The sequence below is a fragment of the Castor canadensis genome, chromosome 14, assembly GCF_047511655.1.
Source record: "Castor canadensis chromosome 14, mCasCan1.hap1v2, whole genome shotgun sequence".
NCBI lineage: Eukaryota > Metazoa > Chordata > Mammalia > Rodentia > Castoridae > Castor > Castor canadensis.
In genome coordinates this window covers 57,644,863-57,663,887 of record NC_133399.1, presented here as the reverse complement: position 1 = coordinate 57,663,887, position 19,025 = coordinate 57,644,863, and the positions used below count along the sequence as shown (strand labels likewise).

The window sequence follows — 19,025 nt, the reverse complement described above, 5'->3', positions numbered from 1 at the left end:
GTGTAAACCACCTATTCTATGGTATTTTGTTTAGGCAACCTGAACAGACTTTGGTAATGTTAAGTGCAGTGCTGTTGTAACAAGTACTTAAAAATATGGAGGTGGCTTTGGAAGTGGGTAGATGGAGGCTGAAAATGTACCTCTTAGATTGCCTTGAAGGCGCTATAGGTAGAAACATGACTGTTAAAGGTGACTTTGGTAAGGGCTCAGAAAGAAAGCTTCTGTAGTTTTTGGGAATACAGGTATCGTAATGAATAGAATGCTGGTAGAAATATGAACATTAAAGGTATTCTCAGTGAGGTCACAGATGAAAATGAGAAATATTCTCTGAGATATGGAAGGGAAGGAAACTTCTTGATTATATAGAGCAAACCACTTGAGTGGATTGTGTTCTAATATTTGGTGGAAGGTAGAATTTGTGAGGACAACCTTAGGTATGTAGCAGAGGAGATTTCTAAGCAAAGTGTTGAAAGTGGTGAAGACCTATTGTTTCCATAATTCTTGTAGTAAAATGTGAGAAGAGAGAGGTAATTGAAGGGACTGTGAAGCAAAAAAGGAATGAGTACTTGAAGATTTGGGAAATTCTTAGCCTATTCGTATTTCAAAAAACGAGAAAGCATATTCTTGAGAGAACACAAAAAGGGTGGCTGGACAATTGCCCTATAAAAAGATTGACTGTGATGTGATGTACTGAGTCATCTAAGCTGGAGTCAGGAATAGAGTGGAATTATACTAGAAGAAACAATGCCTGCTGGGATTAATGGGAACAGAGAAAATGGAAAAGAATGAAGGAACACTGGGTTAACTTCTGGGATTCTACAGGACAGGACAGTAGAGCTAGCTATTTGTTGTAAAGCTTTATTAGTGTATATTAATTGTACACAATAATGAGTTCCATTGTGACATTTTCATATGTGCATATAATGTACTTTTTTCATATTTAACCCCCCTTATCCTCTTTTATCTCCCCTCCCTCTAGATTCCACCACTGGAAAAAAAAACATGGGACAATTGCCTTTCTGAGTCTGGCTTATTTCACTTAACAGGATGCTCTCCAGATCCCCCAATTTTCCTGCAAATCACATGCCTATCTTCATTAGGGCTGAATAATACTCCATTGTGTATATATGCCACATCTCTTTATCCATTCATCTGTTCATGGACACCTATACAACTTGGCTATTGTAAATAGTGCTGTAATAAACATGGGTGTGCAGGTTATCTCTATTGTATGCTGACTTATATTCCTTGTGGTATACACCCAGGAGTGGTATGGCTGGATCATACGGGAAGTTCTATTTTTAGTTTCTTGAGAAACCTCCATACTGATTCTCATTAGTGGCTGTACTAATTTACATTTCTGCCAAGAGTGCATAAAGCTTCCTTCCTCCTTGCCTCTGAATCCTTGCCAGTATTTGTTGTTGTTTGTTTTCTCGATGACTGGGGTGAGATGGAATTTCAATGTCATTTTGATTTGCATTTCCATGATGTTTAAAGATGTCAAACATTTTTTCATGTATTTATTGGCCATTGTATTTCCTTTCTTGAAAAGTATCTGTTTAGTTCATTTGCCCATGTACTGATTACATTATTTATTCTTTTGGTGTTTAATTTTTTGAGTTCTTTATATATTCTGAATTGTAATCACCTGTCAGATGAGCTAGCAAATATTTTGTTCCCATTCTGTACGCTGTCTCTTCATTGTGGTAATCATTTCCTTTGCTGTGAAGAAGCTTTTCATTTTGATGCAATCCCATTAATCAATTCTTGCTATTTTCCCTAAGCTATTCAGAAAGATTCAGTGCTTATGCCTATATGGTTACCCTGTATTTTCCTCTAGTAATTTTGAACTTTCATGTCTTACAGAAGATCTGAATCCATTCTGCAATGAGTTTTGTAGAGAAGGAGAACTAGTAATCTAGTTTCAGTCCTCTACATATGTTCCCTATATATTCTGGTTATCAGTCCTTTGTCTGATGTGTAGCTGGCAAATATTTTCTCCCACTCTGTGGGTGTTCTCTTCAGTTTAGAGACCATTTCTTTTGATGAACAGAAGCTTTTTAGCTTTATGAGGTCCCATTTATCTATGCTATCTCTTAGTTGCTGTGCTGCTGGGGTTTCGTTGAGAAAGTTCTTACCTATACCTACTAACTCCAGAGTATTTCCTACTCTTTCCTGTATCACCTTAAGAGTTTGTGGTCTGATATTAAGATCCTTGATCCATTTTGAGTTAATCTTGGTATAGGGTGATATACATGGATCTAGTTTCAGTTTTTTGCAGACTGCTAACCAGTTTTCCCAGCAGTTTTTGTTGAAGAGGCTGCTATTTCTCCATCGTATATTTTTAGCTCCTTTGTCAAAGACGAGTTGGTTATAGTTTGTGGCTTCATATCTGGATCCTCTATTCTGTTCCACTGGTCTTCATGTCTGTTTTTGTGCCAGTACCATGCTGTTTTTATTGTTATTGCTTTGTAATATAGTTTGAAGTCAGGTATTGTGATACCTCCTGCATTGTTCTTTTGACTGAGTATTGCCCTGGCTATTCGTGGTCTCTTGTGTTTCCATATAAATTTAACAGTAGATTTTTCAATCTCTTTAATGAATGTCATTGGAATTTTGATGGGAATTGCATTAAACATGTAGATTACTTTTGGGAGTATAGACATTTTTACTATGTTGACTCTACCAATCCATGAGCATGGGAGATCTCTCCACTTTCTATAGTCTTCCTCAATCTCTTTCTTCAGAAGTTTATAGTTTTCCTTGTAGAGGTCTTTCACATCTTTTGTTAGGTTTACACCTAGGTATTTGATTTTTTTTGAGGCTATTGTAAATGGAATTGTTTTCATACATTCTTTTTCAGTTTGCTCATTGTTAGTGTATAGAAATGCTAATGATTTTTCTATGTTGATTTTATATCCTGCTACCTTGCTGTAGCTATTGATGATGTCTACGAGCTTCTGAGTAGAGTTTTTTGGGACTTTAAGGTATAGGATCATGTCGTTTGCAAATAGGGATATTTTGACAGTTTCTTTACCTATTTGTATTCCTTTTATTCCTTCTTCTTGCCTAATTGCTCTGGCTAGGAATTCCAGTACTATGGTTGAATAGGAGTGGAGATAGTGGGCATCCTTGTCTAGTTCCTGATTTTAGAGGGAATGGTTTTAGTTTTTCTCCGATAAGTATAATGCTGGCTGTAGGTTTGTCATATATAGCTTTTATAATGTTGAGGTACTTTCCTTCTATTCCTAGTTTTCTTAGAGCTTTTATCATGAAATGATGTTGGATCTTATCAAAGGCTTTTTGTGCATCTATTGAGATGATCAAGTGGTTTTTGTCTTTGCTTCTGTTAATGTGGTTTATTACGTTTATTGATTTTTGTATGTTGAACCACCCTTGCATCCCTGGGATGAAGCCTACTTGGTCGTGGTGAATAATCTTTTTGATGTGTTGTTGAATTTGGTTTGCCATTATTTTGTTGAGGATTTTTGCATCAATGTTCATTAAGGAGATTGGCCTATAGTTCTCCTTTTTGGAGGTGTCTTTGCCTAGTTTTGGGATAAGTGTAATACTGGCTTCATAAAATGTGTTTGGCAGTTTTCCTTCCCTTTCTATTTCATGGAACATTTTAAGGAGGGTTGATATCAGTTTTTCTTTAAAGGTCTGATAGAATTCAGCAGAGAATCCATCAGGTCCTGGACTTTTCTTTTTGGGGAGACTCTTGATTGCTGCTTCAATTTCATTTTGTGTTATAGGTCTGTTCAGGTGTTTAATTTCCTCTTTGTTCAGTTTTGGATGATCGTATGTATCTAGAAATCTGTCCATTTCTTTAAGATTTTCAAATTTATTTGAATATATGTTCTCGAAGTAGTGTCTGATGATTTCCTGGACTTCCATGGTGTTTGTTGTTATCTCCACTTTTGCATTCCTAATTCTACTAATTTGGTTTTTTTCTCTCCTCATTTTAGTCAAGTTTGCCAGGGGTGTATCAATCTTGTTTATTTTTTCAAAGAACCAACTTTTTGTTTCATTAATTCTTTGTATGGTTTTTTTGGTTTCTATTTTGTTGATTTCAGCTCTTATTTTTATTATTTCTCTCCTTCTATTTGTTTTGGGATTTGCTTGTTCTTATTTTTCTAGGAGTTTGAGATGTATCATTAGGTCATTGATTTGGGATCTTTCAGTCTTTTTAATATATGCACTCATGGCTATAAACTTTCCTCTCAGGACTGCCTTAGCTGTGTCCCATAGGTTCCGGTAGGTTGTGTTTTCATTTTCATTAACTTCCAGGAACTTTTAAATTTCCTCTTTTATTTCATCGATGATCCATTCTTCATTAAGTAATGAGTTATTTAGTTTCCAGCTGTTTGCATGTTTTTTGTCTTTACTTTTGTTGTTGAGTTCTACTTTTACTGCATTGTGATCAGATAGTATGCACGGTATAATTTCTATTTTCTTATATTTGCTGAGACTTGCTTTGTGCCCTAGGATATGATCTATTTTGGAGTAGGTTCCATGGGCTGCTGAGAAGAATGTATATTGTGTAGATGTTTGATGAAATGTTCTGTAGACATCTACTAGGTCCATTTGATTTATTGCATATTTTAGATCTTGGATTTCTTTATTGATTTTTTTGTTTGGATGACCTATCTATTGATGATAATGGGGTGTTAAAGTCTCCCACAACCACTGTGTTGCCGTTAATATATGCTTTTAGGTCTTTCAGTGTATGTTTGATGAAATTGGGTGCGTTGACATTGGGTGCATACAGATTGATGATTATTATCTCCTTTTGGTCTACTTCCCCTTTTATTAGTATGGAATGTCCTTCTTTATCTCATTTGATCAATGTAGGTTTGAAGTCTACTTTGTCAGAGATAAGTATTGCTATTCCTGCCTGTTTTCGGGGGCCATTGGCTTGGTAAATCTTCTTCCAGCCTTTCATCCTAAGCCTATGCTTATTTCTGTCGGTGTGATGGGTCTCCTGTAAGCAACAAATTGTTGGATCTTCCTTTTTAATCCATTTCATCAAGCGGTGCCTTTTGATGGGTGAATTAAGTCTGTTAACATTAAGCGTTAGTACTGATAGTTATGTGGTGATTCCTGTCATTTAGTTGTCTTAGTTGTTTGAAGGTTTGACTGTGTGTACCTAAGTTGAGGTTACTCTCTGCTGTCTTGCTTTTTCTTTTCTTATAGTTTGGTGCTGCCTGTCTTTTCATGGTTAAGTTGGGTTTCACTTTCTGTGTGCAGAATCCCTTGAAGAATCCTTTGTAGTGGTGTCTTTGTGGTCACATATTGTTTTAGTTTCTGCTTATTATGGAAGACTTTTATTGCTCCATCTATTTTGAATGATAGTTTTGCTGGGTAGAGTATCCTGGGGTTGAAGTTTTTTTCATTCAGTGCCCGGAAGATCTCACCCCACGCTCTTCTTGCTTTTAATGTTTCTGTTGAGAAGTCTGCTGTGATTTTGATAGGTTTACCTTTGTATATTATTTGTTTTTTCTCTCTTACAGCCTTCAATATTCTTTCCTTAGTTTCTGAACTTGTTGTTTTAATGATGATATGTCATGGAGTAGTTCTATTTTGATCTGGTCTGTTTGGTGTCCTGGAGGCCTCTTGCATCTGTATGGGAATATCCTTCTCTAGATTTGGGAAATTTTCCATTATTATTTTGTTGAATAGATTACGCATTCCCTTCGCTTGCACCTCTTCTCCTTCTTCGATGCTCATGATTGTCAAGTTTGGTCTTTTGATGGAGTCGGTGAGTTCTTGCATTTTCTTTTCACAGGTCTTGAGTTGTTTAATTAATAGTTCTTCAGTTTATCCTTTAATTACCATTTCATCTTCAAGTTCTGAGATTCTGTCTTCTGTTTGTTCTATTCTGCTGGATTGGCCTTCCGTTTCGTTTTACAGTTCTGTTTCGTTCTTTTTTCTGAGGTTTTCCATATCCTGGCTGTTTTCCTCTTTAATGTTGTCTATTTTTGTCCTGAGTTCATTTATCCATTTATTCATCGTGTTCTCTCTTTCACTTGGTGTTTATACAGTACTTCTATGGTTTCCTTTATTTCTTCTTTTGCTTTTTCAAATTCTCTATTTTTGTTGTCTTGGAATTTCTTGAGTGTTTCCTGTACATTTTGGTTGACTCTATCCAGTATCATCTCTATAAAATTCTCATTGAGTAACTGTAGTATGTCTTCTTTTAAATTATTCTTGTGGGCTTCATTGGGTCCTTTGGCATAGTTTATCTTCATTGTTTTGGAGTCTGGATCTGAGTATCTGTTTTCTTCATTCCCCTCTTGTTCCTGTACTAATTTTTTGCTGTGGGGAAACTGTTTTCCCTGTTTTTTCTGTCTTCCCGTCATTGTCTTTGGTGTTGTTACTGTCCCTGTACTGTGTGCAATTAAGTATTTTCTAACTTGTAATAATAACAATGGTGATATTTAGAATGGAAGGGTGAGCTGAGATGGAAAGCAAGAAGTTAAAGAAAAGGGGAAAACAAATACACAGAACAGAGGGAAAGCAGAACAAGGTTTCAGACAAGAAAGTTTCAAAGGTATAAACAAGGAGCATTAGTGCACTAATTGACAGTAAGCTGAACAGACATTAGAAAGACAGAGAGAGGATTGAAAAATAAAAAAAAATTAAGATAGGAATATAAATAAAAATTAAGTAAATGAAAGAAATATCTATATATTAAAAATGAATTAAAATACAATGGAAAATAGAAAATTAAAAAAAACCCCTCTAAGTTCAAATGCAATGAAATTTCCGTCTTAATAATTTGGGTTTCCGTCTCAGTCCCCAATCCTGGAGATGGTGCCTCAGATGTTGTTTTGTAGTTGTCTCATCAAAGGGGATGCATAAAGTAGAACAAAACTACACACGCACACACACAAAAACCACACCTAGTGTCCCAAGTTCAAATGCAATAGAGTTTCAGTAAGTTTTTCTGCTTGAAGGTGTAATTAGGTTGTTCTCTCATCAAAGGTAGGGAGAAAAAGAAAAAAGAGTCTGGAGACAGTTCTGAGAATGGTATCTGCAACTGTTGCTTGCCTGCCTGCTGCTGTCAGCTGCTGTTGCTGGAGGCATTGTTTATGCAGATCTCTGGAGTGAGCTTAGCACTCACCTGGCCCTGCAGGCTTTGTTTGTTCAGAGTTCTGCTGTGCGGGAGCCTCTGCTACAGGCTTTCCCCTTTCCAAGCACTGGGAAAGGTGACACTGCACCCGTGTTGTCAGGCCTGCGTGTTTATTTACAGTTCATGTGGGAGGTGGGTCTTCCCCTCTCTCCTGTGAAGTTTTCCCTCCTCTGCCACTCTCACAAGCTTCCCCGCTCCTGGTTGCTGGGCACGCACCCCGCCCCCACTCCCACCAGAGGCTCTCCGGCCCACCCGGCTTGTTTATTTACAGTTTATTTACAGTCCCGGGAAGGGTTCCCTTCCCCCAATCTTCAGCGCTCAGGGCACCCCACCCTCTTTCCAGCGTGTCTTTATTGCTCTTATTGCTTATTACTCAGTTTCTCTTTTTTCCCTGGGTGGAGGTCAGTCTGTCCAGGGGGCTATGCTGCTCTGGCCCAGGCTTGTCTGTGGGAGTACCGTGTACCGCTTAGCTCACCAGGTCTGCGTCTTCCCAAGCCGTCTGGGTGCCGGAGACTGGCGGCCCAGGGGCCCTCCTTGTTTCTCTGTTTAACGTGAAGTGGAGATTCTCTGCACTGGCTGGAGGTGTGGAGGGGTTAAAGTTATGCCTTTTCTCAGTGATTATGCCTGCAAAGTGTGTCTCCAGCGTCTCTCCAAGATTTCACTATAGGAAGCTCACTTTCTGCTTCCTCCCTCTAGCTGCCATCTTGGAATCCTCTCCACTGGTCTTCATGTCTGTTTTTGTGCCAGTACCATGCTGTTTTTATTGTTATTGCTTTGTAATATAGTTTGAAGTCGGGTATCGTGATACCTCCAGCATTGTTCTTTTGACTGAGTATTGCCTTGGCTATTTGTGGCCTCCTGTGTTTCCATATAAATTTAACAGTAGATTTTTCAATCTCTTTAATGAATGTTATTGGAATTTTGATGGGAATTGCATTAAACATGTAGATTTCTTTTGGGAGTATAGACATTTTTACTATGTTGATTCTACCAATCCATGAGCATGGGAGATCTCTCCACTTTCTATAGTCTTCCTCAATCTCTTTTTTCAGAAGTTTATAGTTTTCCTTGTAGAAGTTGTTCATATCCTTTCTTAGGTTTACACCTAGGTATTTGATTTTGTTTGAGGCTATTGTAAATGGAATTGTTTTCATATATTCTTTTTCAGTTTGCTCATTATTAGTGTATAGAAATGCTAATGAGTTTTCTATGTTGATTTTATATCCTGCTACCTTGATATAGCTATTGATGTGTCTAGGAGCTTTTGAGTAGAATTTTTTGGGTCTTTAAAGAATAGGATCATGTCATCTGCAAATAGGAATATTTTGACAGTTCCTTTCTTATTTGTATTCCTTTTATTCCTTCTTCTTGCCTAATAGCTCTGGCTAGGAATTCAAGTATTATGTTGAATAGGAATGGAGATAGTGGGCATCCTTGTCTAGTTCCTGATTTTAGAGGGAATGGTTTCACTTTTTCACTGTTAAGTGTAATGCTGGCTGTAGGATTGTCATATATAGCTTTTATAATGTTGAGGTACTTTCCTTCTATTCCTTGTTTTCTTAGAGCTTTTATCATGAAATGATGTTGGATCTTATCAAAGGCAGTTTCTGCATCTATTGAGATGATCAAGTGGTTTTTGTCTTTGCTTCTGTTAATGTGGTTTATTATGTTTATTTATTTTCATATGTTGAACCACACCTGCATTCCTTGGATGAAGCCTACTTGGTTGTGGTGAATAATCTTTTCAATGTGTCATTGAATTTGGTTTGCCATTATTTTGTTGAGGATTTTTGCATCAATGTTCATTAAGGAGATTGGCCTATAGTTCTCCTTTTTGGAGGTGTCTTTGCCTGGTTTTGGGATAAGTGTAATGCTGGCTTCATAAAATGTATTAGGCAGTTTTCCTTCCCTTTCTATTTTGTGGAACATTTTAAGGAGGGTTGATATCAGTTCTTCTTTAAAGGTCTGATAGAATTCAGCAGAGAATCCATCAGGTCCTGGACTTTTCTTTTTGCAGAGACTGTTGATTGCTGCTTCAATTTCATTTTGTTTTATAGATTTATTCAGGTGATTAATATCCTCTTAGTTCAGTTTTGGATGATCATATGTATCTAGAAATCTGTCCATTTCTTTAAGATTGTCAAATTTATTTGAATATAGGTTCTTGAAGTAGTCTCTGATGATTTCCTGGACTTTGATAGTGTTTGTTGTTATCTCCCCTTTTGCATTCCTGATTCTACTAATTTGGGTTTTTTCTCTCCTCATTTTAGTCAGGTTTGCCAGGGGTCTGTGGTTCTTGTTTATTTTTTCAAGGAACTGACTTTTTGTTTCATTAATTCTTTGTATGGTTTTTTTGGTTTCTATTTTGTTGATTTCAGCTCTTATTTTTATTATTTCTCTCCTATTTATTTTGGGATTTGCTTGTTCTTGTTTTTCTAGGAGTTTGAGATGTATCATTAGGTCATTGATTTGGGATCTTTTAGTCTTTTTAATATATGCAGTCATGGCTATAAACTTTCCTCTCAGCACTGCCTTTGCTGTGTCCCATAGGTTCCAGTAGGTTGTGTTTTCATTTTCATTGACTTCCAGTAACTTTTAAATTTCCTCTTTTATTTCATCAATGACCCATTGTTCATTAAATAAGTTATTCATTTTCCAGTGGTTTGCATGTTTTTTTGTCTTTACTTTTGTTGTTGAGTTCTAGTTTTATTGCATTGTGATCAGATAGTATGCATGGTATAATTTCTATTTTCTAATCTTTGCTGAGGCTTGCTTTGTGCCCTAGGATTTGATCTATTTTGGAGAAGGTTCCATGGGCTGCTGAGAAGAATGTATATTGTGTAGAAGTTGGATGAAGTGTTCTGTAGTCATCATGTAGGTCCATTTGATCTATTGTATGTTTTAGATCTTGGATTTCTTTATTGATTTTTTGTTTGGATGACCTATCTATTGATGGTAATGGGGTGTTAACGTCTCCCACAACCACTGTGTTGGGGTTAATATATGCTTTTAGTTCTTTCACGGTATGTTTGATGAAATTGGTTGCATTGACATTGGGTGCATATAGGTTGATAATTGTTATTTCCTTTTGGTCCATTTACCCTTTTATTAGTATGGAATGTCCTTCTTTATCTCAGTTGAGATCAATGTAGGTTTGTAGTCTCCTTTGTCAGAGATAAGTATTGCTAGTCCTGCCTGTTTTGGGGGGCCATTGGCTTGGTAAATCTTCTTCCAGCCTTTCATCCTAAGTTTATGCTTATTTCTGTCAGTGAGATGGGTCTCCTGTAAGCAACAAATTGTTGGATCTTGCTTATTGTCTCTGAGCCTATGATCACTTCTGCTATTTCACCACTAGATCATGTTCTAAGTCTAAATGTGCCACATGGCCACAATTGGTGTATCATCACTGTTTCAATTTGTCCCAAATTGGCAGTTGGTGTGTTATTGAGAATCAACTGGAGTGCCTAACCATTTATCTAGAGCTGAGTTGGGCCCAGTCACCCTGCAAACAGTTAATACTTGTGGTCAGGTGTGTGGGACTCTTCCTAGCTTAAGGTCTCACTGTAGAAGGATTTACTCCAGGCTCCTGTGCAATGAATTGGTGTCTGATCACTCATTTGGTTTTCTTAGCTCTTGTGAAGACAGTTTAGTACATGAATAGCTGTTCAAGTTGAAGTTTCTTTGGGGAGATGATCTCTGGAGAGTCTTACTTAGCTGTCATCTTTCTGTTTCCTGGTATGAAATTTCTTAAGGCTCAAAAGTAGATAAATTGCTTGTTACTAGAAATTTAACACAAACTTATTTATTGTTCAATAAATTGCCATATGGCCTTCATTGGTCAACCCCTCTGCTTTCTTTAAGGATTTGATTAAGTTTCTCTCTAGAGTTGCAAATAAAGTTAATCCTTGCTAACTCCCAGCATAAAAATACAATTAGGGGCAGTATTATTTGGTACAGGAGCATCTTTTTTCCTTTCATTTCAAATTAGTGTATATTAATTTTACAAAGGGGTTTCATTGTGACATTTCCATAAGTGCATTTACATTCTAATAATCAGTAAGCTTTTGTTTTGAGAAAGTATTTACCCAAGAAGTAGTTAAGGTAATTATTTGCACATCAAGTCCACTTTAAAACAAGGTAAAGGTGTTCTTGCATCCATGTTGATCTGAATTATTACATTCAGATCAATCTCTCCTTAGAGCTATATTCTCACCATTGTGAATTTTAAAACTAGGTTACTCTGCAACTTTAGTAGCAGAATCTTTTCTTTGGTATTTCTGCCTTATATCTACCATATGCCCATTTTGCTTTTATCCTCAATTTATTTCTGTTTTTAAAAATAAATAAAAAAATTTTGGAATAAATTTAGGTTTATAGAAAAAGTTTGAATATACTACAGAGAACTCCCACGTGCTTTTCACTAGGTTTCCCCTTATATAACTACGTTGCTGGATTATAGTTGTTAAAATCAAGAAAATAACATTGGTACATTTCAGGTAACTGGAGTACTTTATTTGGATTTCACTAGTTTTTCCACTGACATCCTTCTTCTCTTCCAGGAGCCAAACCATGATACTACATTGCATTTCTCACCAATCTCCTTTGCTCTAATTCTCAGTCTTTCCTTGGGTTTTTTTTTTAATTGTCTTGACAGTTTTGAAGAGTATTGGTCAGGTGTTTTGTAGAATGCCTCTCAATTTGTCTTTGATATTTTCTCATAATTAGATTGAGGTTTTGAGTTTATAAAGATTACCAGAGGTGAAATGCTTTTCTCATTACATCATTTTGAAGGGTGTTTGATATCAACTTCTCACTAATGATGTCAACTTCTAATATCATTTTGATCACTTGTTGTCTTGAGCTACCTGCTTTGTGGTAGCTGTCCTCCTCTGGTCTGTATAATATCCAAGTTGCTTCTTATTCTCACAAATAAGGACCTTTTTCTGGGTCCTTGTATTTGTATCTTTTCATTTTTATATGCCTTATTTTTTCTTTCCATAGATGCTCTAATATTTACTTTTGCATGCTCTTTTTTTGCTGGATAAAATCTTGTCACTCATGTTCACTGACCTACAGATAATTCAACTATTCTGATCAATGTTCTAACTTAGAAATAGATCTTGTTCAAGAAATCTTCATTTAAAAATACAGGAAATAGGCAATACCATTTAGCTAGGAGAATTTTGAAGAAAATGGTAAAAATTTTGTGCCTGGGAGAGTAATATTCATTGGTACAGATTATCTTATTATTCCAGTGATGCCACCTAATTAGGCTGTACAGCATTGTACCAGGTCTTTCCAAAGAGTATAGAATTTAGTGACATGTATACCTCTAGTCCTGTGTAAATCCTCAGGTTGACTATTTTTGTGGGTAGTAAGAATGCATTATATAAGAAGTAAATGTAAAAAATTTAAATATCTTATAGATTATAAATCATATGTTATTGTAGACATTTTTACAAAGACATTGCAAGCATTGTTTAAAGGGATTAATTAATACAGAGATGTTGTTTTGCTTCTTATATTAAATTTGTCTTCACTTCTTGTTGTTCTGGACTTTCTAGGAACAGATATCCTATATTATTCCAATAGATGAGAAACCACATATTGTGCACCTGAAGAAAAGGTAATTTTTTATTCTTTAGTTTGGGATTTCATTTTATTTCTTTGAAACTGATTACTTGTAATACCAAATGGAGTATGAAAAATAGTAAGTATAGTTATTAAAACTTTTAGTTGTATTGCATGAACAGATACTCTCTGGAAAAATAGAGACTCACCTCCTGAAGACTGATGTAAGTAATATTAAGTTGGTAGGACCAGCAAAACCTGTATGAACAGAGCAGAGGGAGAAAGGGAGTAGACCCTAGTCAGGGAAACTATGGGCTCATTGTTAGAGAAGTTGGTATGAATTGCTTGTAGGACATTCCAGGAGAATGGTTTATAGCATGGGAGAGAGAAATGTACTAAAAAAAACCCCTCAACAAATTAGGTATAGGAGGAATGTATGTTAACACAATAAAGGCATATATGAAAACACACAATCAACATCATACCCAGTGGTGAAAGGCTGAAGGCAAAGACAAGAGGCCCATATTGACCACTTTGTTCAACAGAATACTGGAAAGCCTAGCCAGAGCAGTTAGGCAAAAGAAGGAAAGAGAAGTCTTCTGAATTGGAAAGGAGTAAGTTAAATTTTCTGTCTTTGTAGAGAACATGATATTACATGTAGAAAACCTTAAAGACTCCACCAAAAACTGTCAAAGCCAGTAAATTAATTTGGTAAGTTGCAGAATACAAAATCAACTTACAAAAATCTGTAGCATTTCTATATAGTAATAATGAACTATCTGAAAAGAAATTAAGAAAGCAGTTCTATTCATAATAGCAAAATTACAGTGGCATTTTCATAAATGTAGAAAAACCAATCCTAAAATGTATATGAAAATGAAAAATATGCCAAATAGCCACAGCAATCTTGAGCAAAAATGAACAAGCTAGAAGTATCAAACTACTAAGCTTCAAAATATACTACAAAGCTGCAGTAATGAAAGCTGTCTTTTAATATAGATAGTAATGTAGTCACAGGAATAAACAAAACACCTGTAGAGGTATGAATGAGTTTTAAAGTCCAGAAGGAAAAACAGTGTAAAATTGAATGCCATGGAAACAGTTAAGGGTCAAAGGAAGGGACTTAACTAACATATATAGCTAGAAAAACATGAATGGGAAATTGGCAGGAAATAGTATCATTAAAGCCAAAGAAAAGATGGTTCGTGAAGAGGAATGTAGTCAGGTATGCAGTGCTTCAGAGTAATTTTACTTCAGACTACCTTTTGCATCTGACAACTAGTGGTCATCAATAACCTTTGCAAGACCAGGTTTATTGGAAGCTTCCCAACAGAAGCTAGTCTGAACAGTCTACTTAAGTTGGAGGAAGCATGAGGTGAGGAAACATCACTAAAATGACATGATAAATTAAGAAAATAACCAGAGAAGGTTGAACTTGGACTTAAAATTTAAGTACATTGCTAAAAATAATAAGACTTTTATATAATACTTTTTCACCTTATTATGAAAGTAACGTATTTGCATGTGGTAAAACCTAGAATGAAAGAACAGAAAACTTTCAAAATTCTATATCCAGTTCATATCTCTGTTATTTTAAAAATGTGTTTCCCTCTCTTCTTGTAGTCCCTTGTCTTATTATTTTTTAAAAGGAGTCCTTTCAATTGAGAAAATTAATCTTCCTTGAGTCAATGAGTAATACTTTTAATAAAATATAAGTCAAAAGAAAACACTACATTTATATCAAGGTTGACAAACATTCTTTTCTAAAGATCCAGAAAATACATATTTTAGACTTTAAGGGTCATATCATTTGTGCCAAAACCACTTAACTCTGCTATTGTAGCATGAAAAGAGACATAAAAGGTATGTAAGTGACTGGTTTCCAATAAAACTTTATTTACAGATTTGGCTAGAGGTATCCATTTACTGACTGCTGCTTTGTATGCTTCAAAAAGACTAATTGTAAATTGTCTCTTTTTTGTACTCAGATATTTTTTAGCAGATCATTTTATGATTTATTTGTATAATCAAGGATCTGTGAGTTCTCAATATTCAGATATTCCGGTAAGATTTAAGTTCTCTGTTTTAGGAAGTTTTAGAAAACCTTTTGTTTTTGCTTTCCTAATATAGAAATTCTCTAAGAACCCACAAAGGATATATTTAAGACACTTATTGATTAATTATTAGGCTTTCTGGAAGTCTTGATAAGCTTAATGTAAAGTAGATTGACTAAGCACATTTCACAGTGCCTAGAACATGGGCACTATTTATTTACTTATTTATTCATTTATATTTTGTTGAATCAGTGACTATAAATGAAGGTGAGATAAGCAGACACAAATGTTATTTAACAAAAATCACAGATCAAACCTTTTTTTCATTTACCCCTATTGTATTCATCAATAAATCCTACTGTCCTTAAAACTGCATACTCAGAATTATCCTCCTCTTTTGTTTCCATCCAGTGATATGACTCATGTCAAAGGAAACATCATATTTAGTGTGGATTATTGTTACAACTTTGATACAACCCATTTCCAAGTAAACATCATTTATAGTTTGGATTATTGCCATAACTTTTTGAATAGTCTCCCTGCTTCCATATCTTGTCCATTCCCTCAATCAATTCTCAATATGGCAACCAGATCTATCACAACTCTTTATGGGGATGGCCTTCCATTATTCACAAATGCCAGAGTCATTTCAGCGTTTTACATATTCACATAGTCTAGTTCACTTCTACACCTCTGACTTTGTTTCCTCATATTATACTCTTTCTCACTTTGTACCAGTCACACTGGCCTTTGTCAATTCCCAATAGCCTTACATTGTACATTGCTTACATCACCCCCACCATCTTTCACCTCCTGCAACCCTCTCTCTATCCCATTTCAAAGCAATTGCAAGAGGTTTCATCATTCTATTTCATATATGTATATGGAGCCCATCAACCATATTCCATTACCTTCATCTTCTCCATCCACCCTCTCCCCTCCCACAAGTATCCCCCCTACCCGCCCCACCCCGTACCTGTTTCACAGTCTGTTTTTCGTTATTAATTTCAAGGTCAATGTTCAAAGGGGTTTCTTGATTTATCACTCCTGTGAGTATACTTTGCTTTGGTTGGTTCATCCCCTTCCATTACTCTTCCTTTACCCTTCCCTCCCACCTCACCGTCATTCAGTAGCTTTCAGTATATATTGTTATACCCTCTACTTGGACAGATGTAATGCATTTTGATATTACTGACTCTGCAACATTCTGTATTCTCTCCTCCCCCATGTTCCATAGAGTAGTCCCACTTTTGCAAACATGCTCTTCATATAAATGTGTACGATTATTTGATTTCTTGTTGTTTCTTCTTCCCCTCAGTTCTGTTATAAAGCAGTGTGTTAATAAGAAAAATTACATTTACTTATACCAAAATTGATAGCACTATTGAATCTTGGAAATTTTATGATAGTTCTTTTTTTCTATAACAATGTTTTCACCTCCTCTATATATAACTTGATTGAGGTTAGAGACCAAATTCTGTACAATTTCACTGTTTTGACATTTGTCAAGTCCTGAATTTATGGCCCAGAATGCAGTTTCATTTTTGTAAATGCTTCATGTGTGTTTAGAAAGTATATTCTAAAGATTTTAGTTATTATGTTCCGTATATATCAATCAGTCCTTTGCTAACTTTGTTGTTCAAACCTGTAAATTTTGAATGCTTGTTTTTTTTTTTTTGAAGCTACATTATTTGGTGAATGCAAGTTTGGAATATTTGTGTCTTCCTGGTGAATTGAAACTCCTATTATTATCAAATGTTCCTCCTTACCTGCAGTAAGGCTTCTTGCCTTAACATCTGCATTTTCTGTTAATATAGCTTCACAGTCCTTCTTTTGGTTTACATTCAGTCTTCCTGGGTCATATTTTCATATGTTTCCTTTTAGCAGCATATTGTAATTTTAAGGAAAATCAGGTTTACGGTCTTTGTATTTTTACTGATAACCTAAATTATATTGAAAAATAACTTACCTACAAATGATATATATACCTTGAAAGCAGGGAATATTAAATCTGAAGTCATAATCTAACAAGCATAGTTGATATGGTGAAAGTGGCAGATAAGTGGAGACTTTTTTACTCATACTGATATAAATCATGTATCTTGTGGTCAATATTGAGAAGGTTCTATTAAGTATAGAAATGGGAGTCATTAGAAAGTTTTGTCAGTTCTTAAGTAACGAGTTTGCTTTCTTTCTTTCCTAGGCTCTATGTTTCTATCATGGCTATGTTGAAGGATACCCACATTCTTTTGTCACACTCAACACGTGTTCTGGACTGAGGTTACTTATTTTCTATTGTTGATTACAGAACAGCATGGTTATGATATCTGTTCTAGTGAATTTATTTTGCTTACATCATAGTGTAGCTGGAGGAGGATTCCTGTGTGATTGTTCAGCCATGTCCGCCTCTGAGCAGTTGTCATTGCTCTTCTCACTTTCCATACTAACCAGTGACTCTTCTAATGTTCTGGAAGGTTTGGGCTCTCTAGTGTCCTTGTGCTATCTCTTAGTTTTTCTTAACTACTAAATTGACAATAGAATAACTTGACTATAGTAAGTGTGTAGGAGCTAAGTTTAGGATGGCTTAGTGTTTTCAGAAAAAAGAGTATTTTTGACACCTCCCATGTATCTTGGTGTTTGATGATATAAACAAAATTGTATCTTGTTTTTTCTCAAAAAAATCATCTTCACAGAGAAGAGGTAAATTAAATATGTACCATGATTAACATACTCATATTTTTCTCATAATATCACTTTCTTCAACTCTTGAAGAAAGTTTGGGTTTTTTTCTTAGAGGGAATCTTAGAGTGTTTTCCATTTTGTCAGGAAATTGTACATCTTTTTTTTTAGTGTAAGATCCTTGTTCTCAGAAACAAATGTTTTCCAGTGCTTTCTTACTTGGAATCCTGAAATTTAGATCTGAAATTTGTTTTTTTTTTAATGGAAGGTAATTTAAACTGTTCCACTATTCAAGGAAAGATAGTTAACTAGAATCTTTTTATTTTTTATTTAAACTGTGTACCTAAACAAAATTAATAAATGTCATTTTGCAATGGTTGCTAAATTTTATTTTTATAAATAAAATTGCCTTATTTCTATTTTTGTAATAAAAGCCATGTAATACTGGACTCAACACATTCTATATCTTCATTTTTTCTTAAAGATTTTGTCCATTTTTATAATATAGATTTGGTTAAAAGTACTTAAAATTTTAAATCTTAATTTACAGAGGATTACTGCAATTTGAAAACATTTCTTATGGAATCGAGCCTCTGGAATCTGCAGTTAAAAATCAGCACATTCTTTATAAACTAGGCAATGCAAGCAATGGAACTGCAATTTTACAGGAAAATAGCAGAAGCATGGAAAAACATCAAATGGATTATAATATTTTTATAAGTAAAAAAGTGAGTTGTATATGGTTTATCACTACTTTCAAAAACAGTTATTGCTTCTAATTTATTTAAAAAAACTATTAGCCTACTGGAGAGTTGTAGCAAATATCCTTTCCTTACAATGACCCTAATCTTTCATTAATCTAACAATTTTCTTGAAACCTTAAATTCCCCTTTTCTCTAACAACATTGTCATTCACTTCCTTATTTACTTTATTTTAGCTCTTATTTTGTTTGCTACATTCTTATCGCTTTTTAAAAATTACCTAGAATATATTCAATATAAACTCAAAACACTCTGAACCTGCTTTTGTCTTTGTATGTCTGGATAGTAACAATGCCAATATTTATAAAGGTTTTATTCATGACTAAGGAGTCAGAACTAATTAAATTATATAGATTATTAAAATGTTACTAGCAGAATTGTCAGGTATGGTCATATAAATTGGTCAGTGCACATCCTGCATTAGTGTATGTGTTGTTTTTCACAAATGTAATTATGAAAGAAAAAATATGCCAAGTAACATTGACATAAATATGTGCAGTTTATACGGGGGTATGTGGCAGTGCCACTTGTTCCCAGTATATGTTCCCCTATCTTCTGTCAGTTTAACAAAGCCTCACAATTTAGCTGAGCATTAAAAAGCAAAGAAAGAAAAATGAAGGAAGGAAGAAAGGAAGAAAGAAAAAAAAACAGAAAGAAAAGAAAAACTGCATTTCTCAATCTCCCTTACATCTAGAGAGGAGCATGTTGAAAAAATATGGCTGATGTCATGTGACTATATATGTCAGCTCTGGATTGAATTCTAAAGGGGAGGGTCTTATTCACTTCATCTTTTCCCTTTCTTGCTGGCTGGAGTGTGGTCCACA

At 35.1% G+C, this 19,025-nt stretch overlaps 1 protein-coding gene across 1 annotated transcript in view; it reads left to right on the top strand.

The window, feature by feature from the left end:
* The window catches only part of Adam32 (ADAM metallopeptidase domain 32), a 116,357-nt gene that overhangs the window by 5,048 nt on the left and 92,284 nt on the right, over nucleotides 1–19,025 (top strand). The window contains exons 3-6 of the mRNA XM_074053315.1: nucleotides 12,700–12,761; nucleotides 14,695–14,770; nucleotides 16,964–17,040; nucleotides 17,990–18,167. Coding sequence (XP_073909416.1) covers nucleotides 12,700–12,761; nucleotides 14,695–14,770; nucleotides 16,964–17,040; nucleotides 17,990–18,167 — 393 coding nt within the window. The remainder of the gene's footprint in view (nucleotides 1–12,699; nucleotides 12,762–14,694; nucleotides 14,771–16,963; nucleotides 17,041–17,989; nucleotides 18,168–19,025) is intronic.